Source organism: Phalacrocorax carbo, chromosome 2 (assembly GCF_963921805.1).
Source record: "Phalacrocorax carbo chromosome 2, bPhaCar2.1, whole genome shotgun sequence".
NCBI lineage: Eukaryota > Metazoa > Chordata > Aves > Suliformes > Phalacrocoracidae > Phalacrocorax > Phalacrocorax carbo.
The window spans coordinates 146,071,464-146,086,446 of NC_087514.1; the positions used below are offsets into that span (position 1 = coordinate 146,071,464).

The 14,983-nt window shown below is 39.7% G+C and overlaps 1 protein-coding gene across 10 annotated transcripts in view; it reads left to right on the forward strand.

Annotated features, from left to right (window-relative positions):
* Positions 1–14,983, forward strand: part of CACNB2 (calcium voltage-gated channel auxiliary subunit beta 2) — a 257,848-nt gene that overhangs the window by 206,644 nt on the left and 36,221 nt on the right. For all 10 annotated transcript variants that reach the window (XM_064444746.1, XM_064444738.1, XM_064444739.1 and 7 more), the window contains 3 exons: positions 7,831–7,953; positions 12,353–12,489; positions 14,186–14,262. In XM_064444746.1, coding sequence (XP_064300816.1) covers positions 7,831–7,953; positions 12,353–12,489; positions 14,186–14,262 — 337 coding nt within the window. The remainder of the gene's footprint in view (positions 1–7,830; positions 7,954–12,352; positions 12,490–14,185; positions 14,263–14,983) is intronic.

The window sequence follows — 14,983 nt, forward strand, 5'->3', positions numbered from 1 at the left end:
GGAAAACAAGGTGGAAATGTTCATTCTGAAGATAAGTGAACTTTTTCAAGCTATGTTGTTTCTCTTGAGAGAGGTGAAATGTTACTGTTTAACATCTGGGAACATCTGTCCTTGTAGCCCAGCCTGGGGATTAACTGAGTACTAAACTGCCATCACATTTTCATGGAGATTAAGAGGATGAACAGAAAGTGCTTAACTGTTTTGACCCACTGTAATTTTAGAACTGTAGACTATGTAAGCAAACGCTAGGTATATTTTAAAATATACATATGTGTATGTTTAAAAAAAGAGATTTCTTTTGTAACATAAGGACCTGATTACATAACAGCTGGATTTTTTTTTTAGTTCAAGACAATGTAGTTCAAGAAAAGAAAAAGCAGTTAATTTGACAGTTCTATGAAACTTTCAGAATTCTTTATTTATGTAAAAAGGCTAGCATTTAACTTTTATAAATTAATTCATTTAAAATATTCAATTAGATAAATTACTGTGGTCTAATCCCATGGTAATTCAGTCTCCCTTTCTACCAGTATGACAAGTATATAAAATGGGACATACTGTTTCTGTGAATATCTGTAGCTCAATGTTCTGCGTTGTTTTTCTACTCTGAGTTTTTATATTAATTTTTTGATAGCAGAAAATGGCAGATGCTTTCTCACCTGCTACTTGTCTTTCTTGTTAAAATAGCGCTGGAGTAGTTTCGGCTTTTTTCTTTTTCTTGGGTAGTCAGGTGTTGCCCTCTAATAGGAAATTTTAGAACACTTCTAAGAAGTATGTCAAGGACATTAACTTCCTGAAGATGTCTGTTTGTTGCAATGCAGCAGAGATTTTAAAGTCTTTAGTCAGGCTAAAGTCTTTCATCCACTGATACTATTAGGAGTAAATCACAATACACTGTTGAGCATTTTTTATGTTCACTAGAGGATATAGCAAATATGAGAATGGATAAGCAAGTATAATATTGCCCCTATCAGTGTTTGGTAAAGATTGTTCCTTAATATTTCCATTCCTATTGTGATGTACATTTCTACAATGACAGTTTACTATGCTTTACAAAAAGATAATTCTTAATAACACTGAATTATTTATTCCATGCTGTACTATTTAATGATGAAGTATTGTTTAGGAGATTTGACAATTTAATGCTTATTTATATCTGTATTTTCAGTATTGAAATGAGTAATAACAGAGAAAGCATCAACTCCTAGTCTGTAATTTTTACATTCAGGAAAATTGTGGATTTTGTATGATACAAAACTCCAGTAACTTATGTTATCCTGTATTTTTATGGTGATACATGATATAACTCAATTCAGTGCCTGTGTGACTGCTTTTCTTTGTGGCATGCCTAGTTCTGTAATAGATAGCTATCTTTTGTGTAGGGTAACTGCTAGTAACAACTAAGAGAATTGTAAAGGAGTTGGTTAAGATACGACTTTGAGCTGCTAAGAAGTGGACATACCCATGTTGCATCAAAACTGCAAGACTTTAAAATTGATGTGGAGGAACCACCAAATTTTATTTTACGGATGATCACTCTCATAAGTGCCCATTTTCAGAAATGTAATCATGAATGCATAATCATATCTCGATACCCTTCTAACAGTTTGTCTGTGTAATGACAAGGTGAACTTCTTAAGGGCTTTTTAAGGGACATGTGGGCCTATCATTTACATACCTTCCCCTCATACTGGTGTCCAGAAATTTGTGTTAGGTGTCTAAACTCCTTTTGCAGCACACTGGAAGAGTTCAGGGTATGAGAGAGATGCCCAATACAATGAGTTAAGCCAGTTATTGGTTTTTCATTGTGATTTTTATATATATATAAAAAATCGTGGCTATCATTTTCTAACATAGGACAGTAGCTAATAAGAACATCTAGTAAACTCATCTAAACCAATTCCCTTTTTATACATATTTTTCGTGTTAATGGATTACTTTGATCCACTTACCAGTTGTGTCTGTGTATTTTTTTAAATATTTTTTCTGATTTGAACTTTTTTCTGTTGCACAGTACAAATATAATCAGGTCATTTATATAACCTGTATCTATTGAGTAACATCTCCAGTATGTTCTAAGGATTTCCCTTGTTGAAAAAAAAGACATTTTAAAAATTACTGTCTTTTTTTAAAATTATTATTATTGTGTTTCACATAGTACTTTAATCTGTTAATTTTTTTTTTCTAGAACAGGTGACCTGGAAAGAAAAGCAATCAACTATTTGCAATATTCTAATCATGACTAAACACCAAGAAAAGCATTGAACTCTTGGGATGTGTTATTTCAACCCATAAATATGTTCAGCTGTATTTAATTTTTTAGTTTGCCATAGGCTTTCCACTTTAAATAAGTGCCTGTTTAAATGGTACCAGTTTCAGTCTTTAGAGCCCTTCTACCCAACTTTTCTTAAGATTTTCCCACTAATACCAGAATAAAGAACAGATGGGATAAAGTCCTTTTCCAGTAATTTCCTGATCATCTCTTTGTACAAATATATATTTAGATCCAGAATACCACAGAAACGTGAAGCCCCTTCTGTAATCCCCATCCAAAATTCCAGTTTGAGTTCCAGCAACTCAAAGAAGATATGTCCTACTCCCCACCAGTACGGACCAGTATCTCAGCCATTAGGAGTAATCGTCCCTTGGCTCAAGAGAAGGGATACACACGACGGGGCACCCTATGGTTTTACCTGCGTGATCACGGAGAGGACATGAAGAAGTGGGATGGAAAACCTACCTCAGCCTTAGAGGCACGGGTACGTGAGCTGCAAGGGAGAACAATTACTCAGGGAAGTTTCTCCAGGAGAGCTGCTGCCCCAGTTTCCCGTAAGCAATTCTCTAGACAGAGGAGCAGAAGTGCTGATGGCCTGACTGATCTTAACAGAGACACCCGTGATTCATACCTACCGGAAGTGAGTGATGAATACTATGATCAGGACTAGGGGGGCCCTGCCTCCAGCCAGGTGGAGGAAAGGGATAACCGGGTTTACTGGACTGTGTGGATCCGATGGCCTGGCACATCTGACCCACAGGAATATAGAGCTTTAGTGGACACCGGTGCACAGTGTACCTTAATGCCATCAAACTATATAGGGGCGGAACCCATCAGCATTGCTGGAGTGACAGGGGGATCCCAAGAGCTAACTGTATTGGAGGCCGAAGTGAGCCTAACTGGCAATGAGTGGCAGAAGCACCCCATTGTGACTGGCCCCGAGGCTCCGTGCATCCTTGGCATAGACTATCTCAGGAGAGGGTATTTCAAGGACCCAAAAGGTTACAAGTGGGCTTTTGGTGTAGCTGCCTTGGAGACGGCGGAAATTAAACAGCTGTCTACTTTGCCTGGCCTCTCGAAGGACCCTTCTGTGGTGGGGTTGCTGAAGGTCAAAGAACAACAGGTGCCGATCGCCACCACAACAGTGCACCGACGGCAATATCGCACCAACAGAGACTCTCTGATCCCTATCCACGGGCTCATTCGTCGACTGGAGAGCCAAGGAGTCATCAGTAAAACCCACTCACCCTTTAACAGTCCCATATGGCCAGTCCGGAAGTCTAATGGAGAGTGGAGGCTAACGGTAGACTATCGTGGCCTGAATGAAGTCACTCCACCGTTGAGTGCTGCTGTGCCAGACATGCTAGAACTTCAATATGAACTGGAGTCCAAGGCAGCCAAGTGGTATGCCACAATCGATATCGCTAATGCATTCTTCTCAATCCCTCTGGCAGCAGAGTGCAGGCCACAGTTTGCTTTTACTTGGAGGGGGGTCCAGTACACCTGGAATCGACTGCCCCAGGGGTGGAAACACAGCCCTACCATTTGCCATGGACTGATCCATAATGCTTTGGAACAAGGTGGAGCTCCCGAACACCTACAATACATTGATGACATCATCGTGTGGGGCAATACAGCAGAAGAAGTTTTTGAGAAAGGGAAGGAAATAGTTCAAATCCTCCTGAAAGCTGGTTTCGCCATAAAACAAAGTAAAGTTAAGGGACCTGCACGAGAAATCCAGTTCTTAGGAATCAAATGGCAAGATGGTCGTCGTCAGATCCCCATGGATGTGATCAACAAAATAACAGCCATGTCTCCACCAACCAGCAAAAAGGAAACACAAGCTTTCTTGGGCGTTGTGGGTTTTTGGAGAATGCATATTCCACGCTACAGCCTGATCGTAAGCCCCCTCCATCAAGTGACCCGGAAAAAGAATGATTTCAAATGGGGCCCTGAACAACAACAAGCCTTTGAACAGATTAAACGGGAAATAGTTCATGCAGTAGCTCTTGGGCCAGTCCGGGCAGGACAAGATATTAAAAATGTGCTCTACACCGCAGCCGGGGAGAATGGCCCTACCTGGAGCCTCTGGCAGAAAGCACCAGGGGAGACCCGAGGTCGACCCCTAGGGTTTTGGAGTCGGGGATACAGAGGGTCCGAAGCCCGCTATACTCCAACTGAAAAAGAGATATTGGCAGCATATGAAGGGGTTCGAGCTGCTTCAGAAGTGGTTGGTACTGAAGCACAGTTGCTCCTGGCACCCCGACTGCCAGTGCTGGGCTGGATGTTCAAAGGAAATGTCCCCTCTACACACCATGCAACTGATGCTACGTGGAGTAAATGGGTTGCACTGATCACCCAGCGGGCTCGAGTAGGAAACCCCAGTCGCCCAGGAATCTTGGAAGTGATTATGGACTGGCCAGAAGGCAAAGATTTTGGAATATCACCAGAGGAGGAGGTGGCACGTGCTGAAGAAGCCCCACTGTATAACACACTGCCAGAAGATGAGAAGCAATATGCCCTGTTTACTGATGGGTCCTGTCGCCTTGTGGGAAAGCACCGGAGATGGAAGGCTGCTGTATGGAGTCCTACACGACAAGTAGCAGAAACTGCTGAAGGAGAAGGTGAATCGAGCCAGTTTGCAGAAGTAAAGGCCATCCAGCTGGCCTTAGACATCGCTGAACGGGAAAAGTGGCCAGTGCTCTATCTCTATACTGATTCCTGGATGGTGGCAAATGCCCTGTGGGGCTGGCTACAGCAGTGGAAGCAAAGCAACTGGCAGCGCAGAGGCAAACCCATCTGGGCTGCCGCACTGTGGCAAGATATTGCTGCCCGGGTAGAGAACCTGGTTGTAAAGGTACGGCATGTGGATGCTCACGTCCCCAAGAGTCGGGCCACTGAAGAACATCGAAACAACCAGCAGGTGGATCAGGCTGCCAAGATTGAAGTGGCTGAGGTGGATCTGGACTGGCAGCATAAGGGTGAACTATTTCTAGCTCGGTGGGCCCATGACACCTCAGGCCATCAAGGGAGAGATGCAACGTACAGGTGGGCTCGTGATCGAGGGGTGGACTTGACCATGGACGTTATTGCGCAGGTTATCCACGAATGTGAAACATGTGCTGCAATCAAGCAAGCGAAGCGGGTAAAGCCTCTGTGGTATGGGGGACGATGGCTGAAATATAAATATGGGGAGGCCTGGCAAATTGACTATATCACACTCCCACAGACCCGCCAAGGCAAGCGCCATGTTCTCACCATGGTAGAAGCAATCACCGGCTGGCTGGAAACATATCCTGTCCCCCACGCCACTGCCCGGAACACTATCCTGGGTCTCGAAAAACAAGTCCTGTGGCGACATGGCACCCCAGAGAGAATTGAGTCAGATAATGGGACTCATTTCCGAAACAACCTTATAGACACCTGGGCCAAAGAGCACGGCATTGAGTGGGTGTATCACATCCCCTATCACGCACCAGCCTCTGGGAAAATCGAAAGATACAATGGACTATTAAAGATGACACTGAGAGCAATGGGGGGTGGAACATTTAAACACTGGGATACACATTTAGCAAAAGCCACCTGGTTAGTCAACACAAGGGGATCTGCCAGGCGAGCTGGCCCGGCCCAATCAGAATCCTTACGTACTGTGGAAGGGGATAGAGTCCCTGTAGTGCACATAAAAAATATGCTGGGCAAGACAGTCTGGGTTATTCCTGCTTCCAGCAGAGGCAAACCCACTCGTGGGATTGTGTTTGCTCGAGGACCTGGGTGCACTTGGTGGGTGATGCGGGAGGATGGAGGAGTTCGGTGTGTACCCCAGGGGGATTTAATTCTGGGTGAAAACAGCCAATGAACTGAATAATATGCTGTTAATTGTAATATGATGTTGTATGTCATCACTACTATGGTTGCATCAGTGGAATGTTATCATGGTGGGAATCTCCCAATTAATGATAATAGCAAATGAACTTTCAATGGAACCGAGCAAAGTGCAGCAGTGAGAGAACACGAACTACCAGTGCAGCGGTGATGGAACAAGGACTGACATGCAACAACCTGACCCCACGCACACCGCCGCACCGAAGGACCCTCACAAGAGATGAAATCCAAAGTCATGGACTAAATGAACTCAATGGACATTTCACAGGCATTCTACAGGGGTGTTCCATAAACTAGTGGAATGATAAATGAAAATCTGTATATATATATATTGTTAAAGGATAAGAAGATGGATAAGGATTATTGAAGTTGTACTGAATAGTATGGGACCTGAGCATGATGTCAATGATATGGAATAAGGGGTGGATACTGTCATGGTTTCAGCTGCGATAGAGTTAATTTTCTTCACTCTAGCTGGTATAGTGCTGTGCTTTGAAATTAGCATGGAAAAAAAACCTGTTGAGATAACACACAGATGTTTAGGCTGTTGTTGGGCAGCGCTGATACTAGTCAAGGACACGTCTAGCTTCCCATGCTCTGCTGGGTGCACAAGAAGCCGGGAGGGGAGGGGGCACAGCTAAGAGAGTGGATTCAAACTGACCAAAGGGATATTCCATATCATGTAACGTCATGCCCAGTATGCTACCTGGGAGGGGCTGGCCGGGGGAGGGAGGGAGCAGTCGCGGCTCGGGGACAGGCAGCGTCGGTCGGCGGGTGGTGAGCGGCTGTATCGTTCGTGTTTCTGCGTTTTTGTTCCCTGTTTTCCCTTTCCTCCCTTTTCCCTTTTATTATATTAACCTTACTGTCATTATTATCATAATCATTTATCATCATCATTCTATTGTAGTTATTAAACTGTGCTTATCTCAACCCACAAGTTCTTTTGCTCGTCCGATTCTCTTCCCCATCCCACAGGGGTGGGAGGGGGGGTGAGCGAGCGGCTGCGTGGTGTTCAGTTGCCAGCTGAGGCTGAACCACGACAATTACTTTTACTTTGAAATGGTATACTTAAATTCTCATTATTATACAAATTTATATTATATCTCTTCGTTCATTAGCAAAGCAGAGTAAACCATTGCAATTTAAACTTCAAGTACTAGTACCTGAAATCTGATCCCCTTGTTCTCATTCCCTTCTGAATTTGACAGGGGGCCAGTAATTGCTGTGAAAACAGGATAAAACTCTCCATGCAAACTCAAGCGCACGTCTTAAAAATACTGCAACACAAATGTGAGGCGTGACCACCTCAGTACAGAACTGTGGTTAGAAATCTCTAATAAATCTTAGCCAAATGAAGATCTGCTGTGCAGTGCCATCATAACTGATCATAGTATATGGATTGCCTACTGTTTTATGGTTACTGATTTGACTTATTCCAAATTAATTCAGAACACTAGTAGCTAGATAAAACTGTTGCGTTCTGTCAAATGTGTTGATATTAAATAACTGAGGTAAGTAAACGTGATGTTTTATAATGTTTTAAATGGATGTTTTGAGTGTTCTTTGTAATTGTAATGATTTAAAAAAGAATTTGCAGAAATCATCGTCTATGTGTGTTTGTACATATGCACGTATTTGCAAGGGAAATCTTCATGTTGTTTATTGTTTTGCAGACAAAACCTGTTGCATTTGCAGTTCGGACAAATGTTGGGTACAGTGCAGCTCACGATGATGATGTTCCAGTCCCAGGCATGGCCATCTCATTTGAGGCTAAAGATTTTCTTCATGTTAAAGAAGTAAGTAAAACTAAAGGAGTAAATGAATCTCACTTTAAGGGTCTATTTGAATAATAGAGCTACTATTTCTTAGTGTGAAGATAATGCTTCACATTGTCAAAGCACTATATAAATAAGGTAACTGTATATAAGAAATTGAATGTTCTTTGAAATACTGTTCTTATAAAAGCAATGGCACAAATTCATTACAATCAAGTTAATGAAGTTTGCAAAGTGCTTTTCTTCTCTAGTAACTATCAGTTATGCAGAGCTTTAAAAATCTTCATCTGCATATTCAAAGATATAATATCTGTGGGCTTTACCATTGTAGAGCTCTGAGGTTTCATTGTGATTTAGCAGCTAAGGGTTGATACTCTCTTATTTTTGCAACTTAATCTCAAAAAAACCCAAAATCCATAGGTTACTTCCCTGGCACAGACAATATTTTGTTGTTAACGGTTATGTACTGAAGAAATGACATGGTAACTTTCAAGATGCCCATAGCGACTGTCAGAAAAAGGTGCCTTGCATTTGCTGCGTTGTTTTTTTTTCCCCTGTAGTTTCGCATTGAAAATTTTCAAGTTTTACAGTTTCAAACACCTAAACTCTTGTTCTTTCTCTGTTCCTCGCAAGACAGTCCAAAGCAAAGAACGTAGTAACTTTCCCATACAGGCCTTCCTTAGCCACCCACTGCTCCCTTCTGAATGATTCCCTCATTTTACAAGATTTCCCAGCTTCTGGTCATATTCCATTGTGTTTTGTCACAAAATGGTCCATCTGGAAAAGGAAATTTATTGCAGAAGGACTAGAAAGTTAGCTTAAGGATGAGAGTAACTTAGCTGTGCATTTGAAATTATATCTTTGCCCCATTTTAGATTATTGAGAAATCCCTCAGCAGCTATGATTGATGATGCACAATTATTCTGCTAGTGCAGGTACTTTGCGGAAGAAAGAAGCATTCCTAACACACACGTACAAGTGCAGGTGGACAGAGACTAAGGAAACACAAGAAATGGACTTTCAGTGCCTTTATACTGATGGTTAATGATCATAATTTTCCTTATATATGAAAAACCAAAAAAGAAAAGGGATAATTGAACTATATATAGTGAAGAAGATATGTTTTCTGTCTGATGATAGGGCAAAAGAATGGCTCTGCTCTGTCTTGTGAGAAAAGTAGGGATTAGCAGGCACAGAGTCGTGGCAATAGAAAACCATCAGCATTTTCTGGTGAGTCTGGAAGCCCTGGAAAATACAGCCCAGTTTGGTTAGATTAAATGATTTTTTATGGTCATCTATTTCATCTGCATTTTGAATGAGCTAGTAATCTCAGACTTCACATTAAGTCTTTCCCCTGTTTCCATATGAACCAGAAACACAGTCCTGGCAGATTTTCTGTTACATTTTATGCTTTTTTTCCTCACAGCACAACTTAGACTCATGTAAATATGCATGGAAGATAATGACGAAAAAAAAGTTTCCTGAATTTTTCTGGATCTCCAGAAATGCCTTAAAAGGCATTTCTATTGTCTATGGCTGCATGTAGCGCTGAGGAATGGAAATATAGATTAAAATGCCGTTATTTTTGCAGCTTCAGCTGGAATAGAACTGCCACTCTGTGCTAATTGCCTTTAAAAATGCCTGGGTTTCTCCCTAAGCAGTTAAGGAAAGTTGACTGTCTAGTGATGCTAAGCCAGAGCTGGGTTGTGGAAGGGACCCTGCGCCCATTCCAGGTGCACTGCTGGGATGGCGAGGTGGGGAGGGACCTCCAAGGAGTCTGACTTGGACCTCCTGGTCCTGCATTTGGCAGCAGCTCTCGTGACTGGGCGGGTCGAACCTCCTCAGGAGGGTCGTGTCCCCCCCGCCCCCGAGGAGCAGCCCTTCCCTGCACAACTGCATCCTCCCTCTTCCGTGGCCATGCCCAGCTTGCTCGCCAGGTTCTGTATCCCACCAGATATTGCTCCTTCAGCAATTTTGGTGCTCCCTATAGTTAGTGCTGGGAGAACTGAAATGTCCAAAATTTAATTATTTATGTAGATGAAAACTAAAAAAAAAATAATAAAAAACCATAAATGCAGTGTTGCTTTTAGATTTTATACCTAACTGGATGCTAGAAATAAAGAAATCTAAATCAATCTCTGGTAATTTTTGCCTGCATAGTAATGCCGTATTGGATCAATGGTGTCCTCTTCTTGTCTGCAAGGAGCATTCTACGATTTGTGCTGTTGAGAGGGCTCAAACAAGAAAAACCTCGGATCAAAGTGTACATGGGCAATGGTGAAAAGTACTGCAGTGATTGAGTATGAGGGAAATTTATTTTCATTACTAGGTTACATTCATTAAAACTCAGTACATATCAAGATGAAAGATTCCTTCCTGCGTGAACAAACATGGATGGCATCATAGTCACTCCTGAATCTTTTGGGGCTTTAATGCATGGCCATAATTCTGCTTTGCATTTAATTCATATTTGTGTTTCCCTTGGCACTCCATACACAGCTGAATTACAGAGAATCACTCACCCCAGCCAGCACCTTGAGAGCTGGACACCTCGCTACCAAGATTTCCCCTGTTGCTTTTTAAAATTAGAAAGTATTATGTATGGTATTATTTACTTATAAAAGTATCTTATCCTCCTTTTCATATCCTGACACAGCTTTTAGATTTGAGACTTTGCCGGAGTGAATTCCAGATGCTTTCATTTTTGTATGAAGAAAAAATTGCTATGGAATCAGGATTTCTATCAGTTAGAGGAAAATTCATGTTGTTGCATAGTACTCTGTTGTACTATAGACAGTATAAAAAAGTAGTGGCTGTTCAAATTTTGATTTATTCGCATTTTTTAAGTATCTATCTCTTCCTTTTTCCACATTAATGACACTTCTGCAGAATTTATGTATAGAAGCATAGAGCAGATCCATATAATGGCAACCTCCATTGGCTCAATTGCTATAGTCTTCCTCCATCTATATTCTCCTACAACATAGTCTAAATGCACATGCATATCTTTAGTTAGCATTTTGCAATGAAAGGTTATGTTTCAATAATATTTTTCAGTCTACTACAACTTTGAGAAACTGCTATTCCAGGATAGCTCCCTATTAAATGTTAGTATTCTTACTTATAAAGGCATCCCGTTGGATAAATGTTATAGGTCCCTTATATTTTATGAGCTTAAAAGTGTGTTTATCTTAAACTTTATTTTTTGTTAGCTAAATATCTTAAAGTTGGTTTCAAGCATCACAGCATTTCTGTAGCAGCCAAAATGAAAGATAATACTGCAATTTAGGTTGTGTATCATTGATCCACCAACGTTGTATTCTCAGTGAAATTAATTCCTTTTTATGGGAGCCCACACATTTTATATGTTTTACTCCTAACTGCACACTTGTTAAAACTACTTATTAAATAATTAAACATGCAGTGTAATATCTACATTCATAGCTTCAGATTCAAGAAGGCAACTTCCCATTCACATGTTCTTTTACAGTATCATAAATAATCCAAATTATCCAAAATTCAAATTTGATGGTAACTGTTCCTGTGGAACTCTGAGAGTATTGCATGTGGGGCTATAAATAACACTGACCTATTCTCATCCAAAAATGGTGAATAAATAATATGGAAAAAACAAATAGTTCTGCTCTACAGACCTCTGCAAAGCAAACAAACAAACAAACAAAATCCCCTCTGTGTGTATGAATAAATATTATTAAACAAGAGTAGTCATTATCTCATATTTCATGTAGCTGAAATTCAGTTAATTGGACTGTCTTGTGCATTTCTGGAATTGTAAGGCTTTTTGGTTATCCAAAGATATTAATTCCTTGTGGATCTGTCACTGTATGTTTGTTTAAGATGTAGATCACGGGAGCTGTATGCAGTAGAACATATATAAGCAGTGGAATGTAGTCATATTTCAGAAGATTTTAGTGAGTTCAGAAAAGTGGGGGGGTTTGAGTAGTATTTTTTATTTTAAACAGAGAACTGAATATAATGGAATAAGAAAAGCAGCTTACTATAGAGCGGAACAGATCAGAAGAAATCTTTGGTGTCCACCAAGGAGAAACATCAAGGGAGAACAAAAGCAGCCTTCATGTATGAGGAGAAAAGACTGTGAAGCAGAAAAAAATAAAGATGGTGAAATGGGTGGAAATAACAGCCAGGGAGAATCATGAAGTCTATGAAGGAAGGTTGCTGCTTAAGTACTGTAGCATGTTAATAATTTGCAAGGTGTAATTATTTTAATGTATTTCTTAATATTACCACAATTCTTCATTGCCATAATAACATAGTACAGCGATTAACTGCAGGGAAGAATTACATAAAATGGCTTAGCTGCAAATTAAAAATAATAACAAAATGACCCCAAATACAGTAATTTCTTATTACCTGACTTTTTTTTTTTATTTATCTGTAGAAATTTAATAATGACTGGTGGATAGGACGGTTGGTAAAAGAAGGCTGTGAAATAGGATTCATACCAAGCCCAGTCAAACTAGAAAACATGAGGCTGCAGCATGAACAAAAGGCAAAACAAGGGAAATTCTACTCCAGGTAAAAACAACAAATTGTTAAAAATATTAGCACTGACTGTGACACAACTTGGAACTTAACACTCTGTATGCTCTAGTTCTGTTTAATTATTGCAATTGGAAGCTACAAACCTTTTGAGGCAATGAAGTAATATTTATTTATAACATTGTCATTGCCATTTGAGAAAGAAAGTAGATATTTAGCTTGGTTGTCTGTGATCGCCTAAAATGGCTATTTTTCAATTTTATTTTCATAAAATATTTGCAAATATACTTTGCAGTTAGTACATTTACTGTATACAAGCACATTTTTTGACCTAAAAATCAATCTCCGTAAATTCTTCACCATTTGTTACTTCTTTTCCTGATATTACAATTTCTAAACACTTTTAAAGCTGATTTTGGAACTTAAAGAAAATGCTAAGGTGAATTTATTTGTAAGCTGAAGCCAGTGCATGTTAGTTAGCTCTTAGGGAAAAATGTTTTGGTCTTGTCAAATTCATTACCAACAAATACAGCTTTTAAGAATACTACATTTTGCAATGGAAGTTTCATGTAAAGTTATTTGTTGTCTCTGACTGCAACCATCATTGCATATATATATAAAGATTCAATATCTAAATTTATTGAACAATACTGCAAGATGGTAATTGTGTCATCTTTAATGTAGAATTCTTAATAAAGTAGTTTTCCAGTAAACATTAATACATATGGAAGCAAATGCTGCTTGCTTCTCTTTGGGTATATAGGAAAAAAATATTTCCAGTATGTCTGAATGGGATGGAGACCAGGATGCTGCAGTGCTCAGCCACATTCGCCAGCTGTGAGGTGCCGTTCCTATAGGCGTGCTGTCCTCAGTAGGAGGACGTCAGATTCCTTATTCCCCTCGTGATGCTTCTGAAACAGCCAAATCTGACCCAGTGATTCGGTCCCTTTCCAAATTGTAAAGGCTTCCATCCTCCAGAACTTCTCACTAGAGGTAACACTGTCCTATGCCACAATGCATTTACTTAATGCTTATTAATATTTTAAGATGGAGAAACTGGAAACTAGTACAATCAAATTAATTATTTGAGGAGTGAAATAGCCTTACATTCTTTTCAGTGCTTTTCTTGTTATGGTAATGGGAATAAAATGACTGAAAATATTGTTTTGTTCTCACAACTTGGATAGGTTTTCACAAAGCAGAACTTGACAAAACCCTAGACTGTTTTATCTTCATTTGACAGATTTTTTTTTTCCTAAGCACTACCTGGTATAGAGACAGCAAAAGAATTTGTTCTTCAATTAAATTTAAAAGATGTTAGGCAAATACACTATCAGTTTCACTAGGTGAAAATTCACTATCAATAGCTCTTCTATTAAAGGACACAGATACGCTCACTGGCTTAAGAATTAGTCTTAGTAATGAGTAGTAATATTAATAGTTATACATCAGTAGCCATATTAATAATCGGATTGCATTAATATCATGAGGTAGTGAGGGCATATGCAGCAGAATGAAGTTACACAGCAGAACAAGGAGCATGATTGATGTTTGCCACTCCTCAGTCCCCAAAATGTACACACATTTTGTGCAAGATGTATATTTTATACCGCTGCCAGAAATACTGTTTGTCTCTCCACTATCAGCTCATTTAGAAGGCAGGTAATAAATACACCAGATGAAATACTGAGAAAGCTATGAAACATCAAACTAATTTGTTCCTTTACTCCAGTAAATCAGGAGGAAACTCTTCATCCAGTTTGGGTGACATCGTTCCTAGTTCCAGAAAATCGACGCCTCCATCATCTGGTGAGTAGGTCATAAACCCTTTGGTTTACAGACTCATGCATCTAAACTGTTAAAATATATGTACATTTAGTCCTATTTTTCTTATTCCCTCTACTTAATAGATATAAGGTTGGGTGGTTGCGTTGCCCCATAAGGCTGGTTTGAAGGAATGGAGTTAATGCCAACAAGTTCAGGCAATGATAGGGCTGTTAACAATCCACAAAATTCCCTCTTTGCTTTTACCATGGTGTCTTATAGCAAAGACATAATAAAATTATGAGACTGCGCTGCAGTAGGATAGATAGAGGTTTGGTCTGGTCTGAGCACTCCTGCTGAACAAGAAATAACTGCTGGTACAGGAGAAAAAGCAGCAATAAGAATAAAAATTCCCAAGAAAATATTAATGAATGTTGCTGGTACCTTGTCTACTGAGGCAAAGACATGTATTTTCCAATCATATTAGTTTATATGGAGCCTGGTCTACAGAGCAGGCATCTTAGAATGATCCTAAAGATTTTAAAGTATTTACGTGGACATTAAGAGAGAGACAGAGGAATTCAATCAAGTTATGGTAGTAGCTTCATTTGATTAAATTAATTGAAAAATATATATGTCTTTTTCTTGCAAAACCACGAATTTGTTTGTAACAACCAACTTTATTACAATTGCAGTTTATCAAAATTCCACTGAGTTCCCTACCTCCCTTTTTTATGGAAACTATATTTTTAGTTTACTAATATGT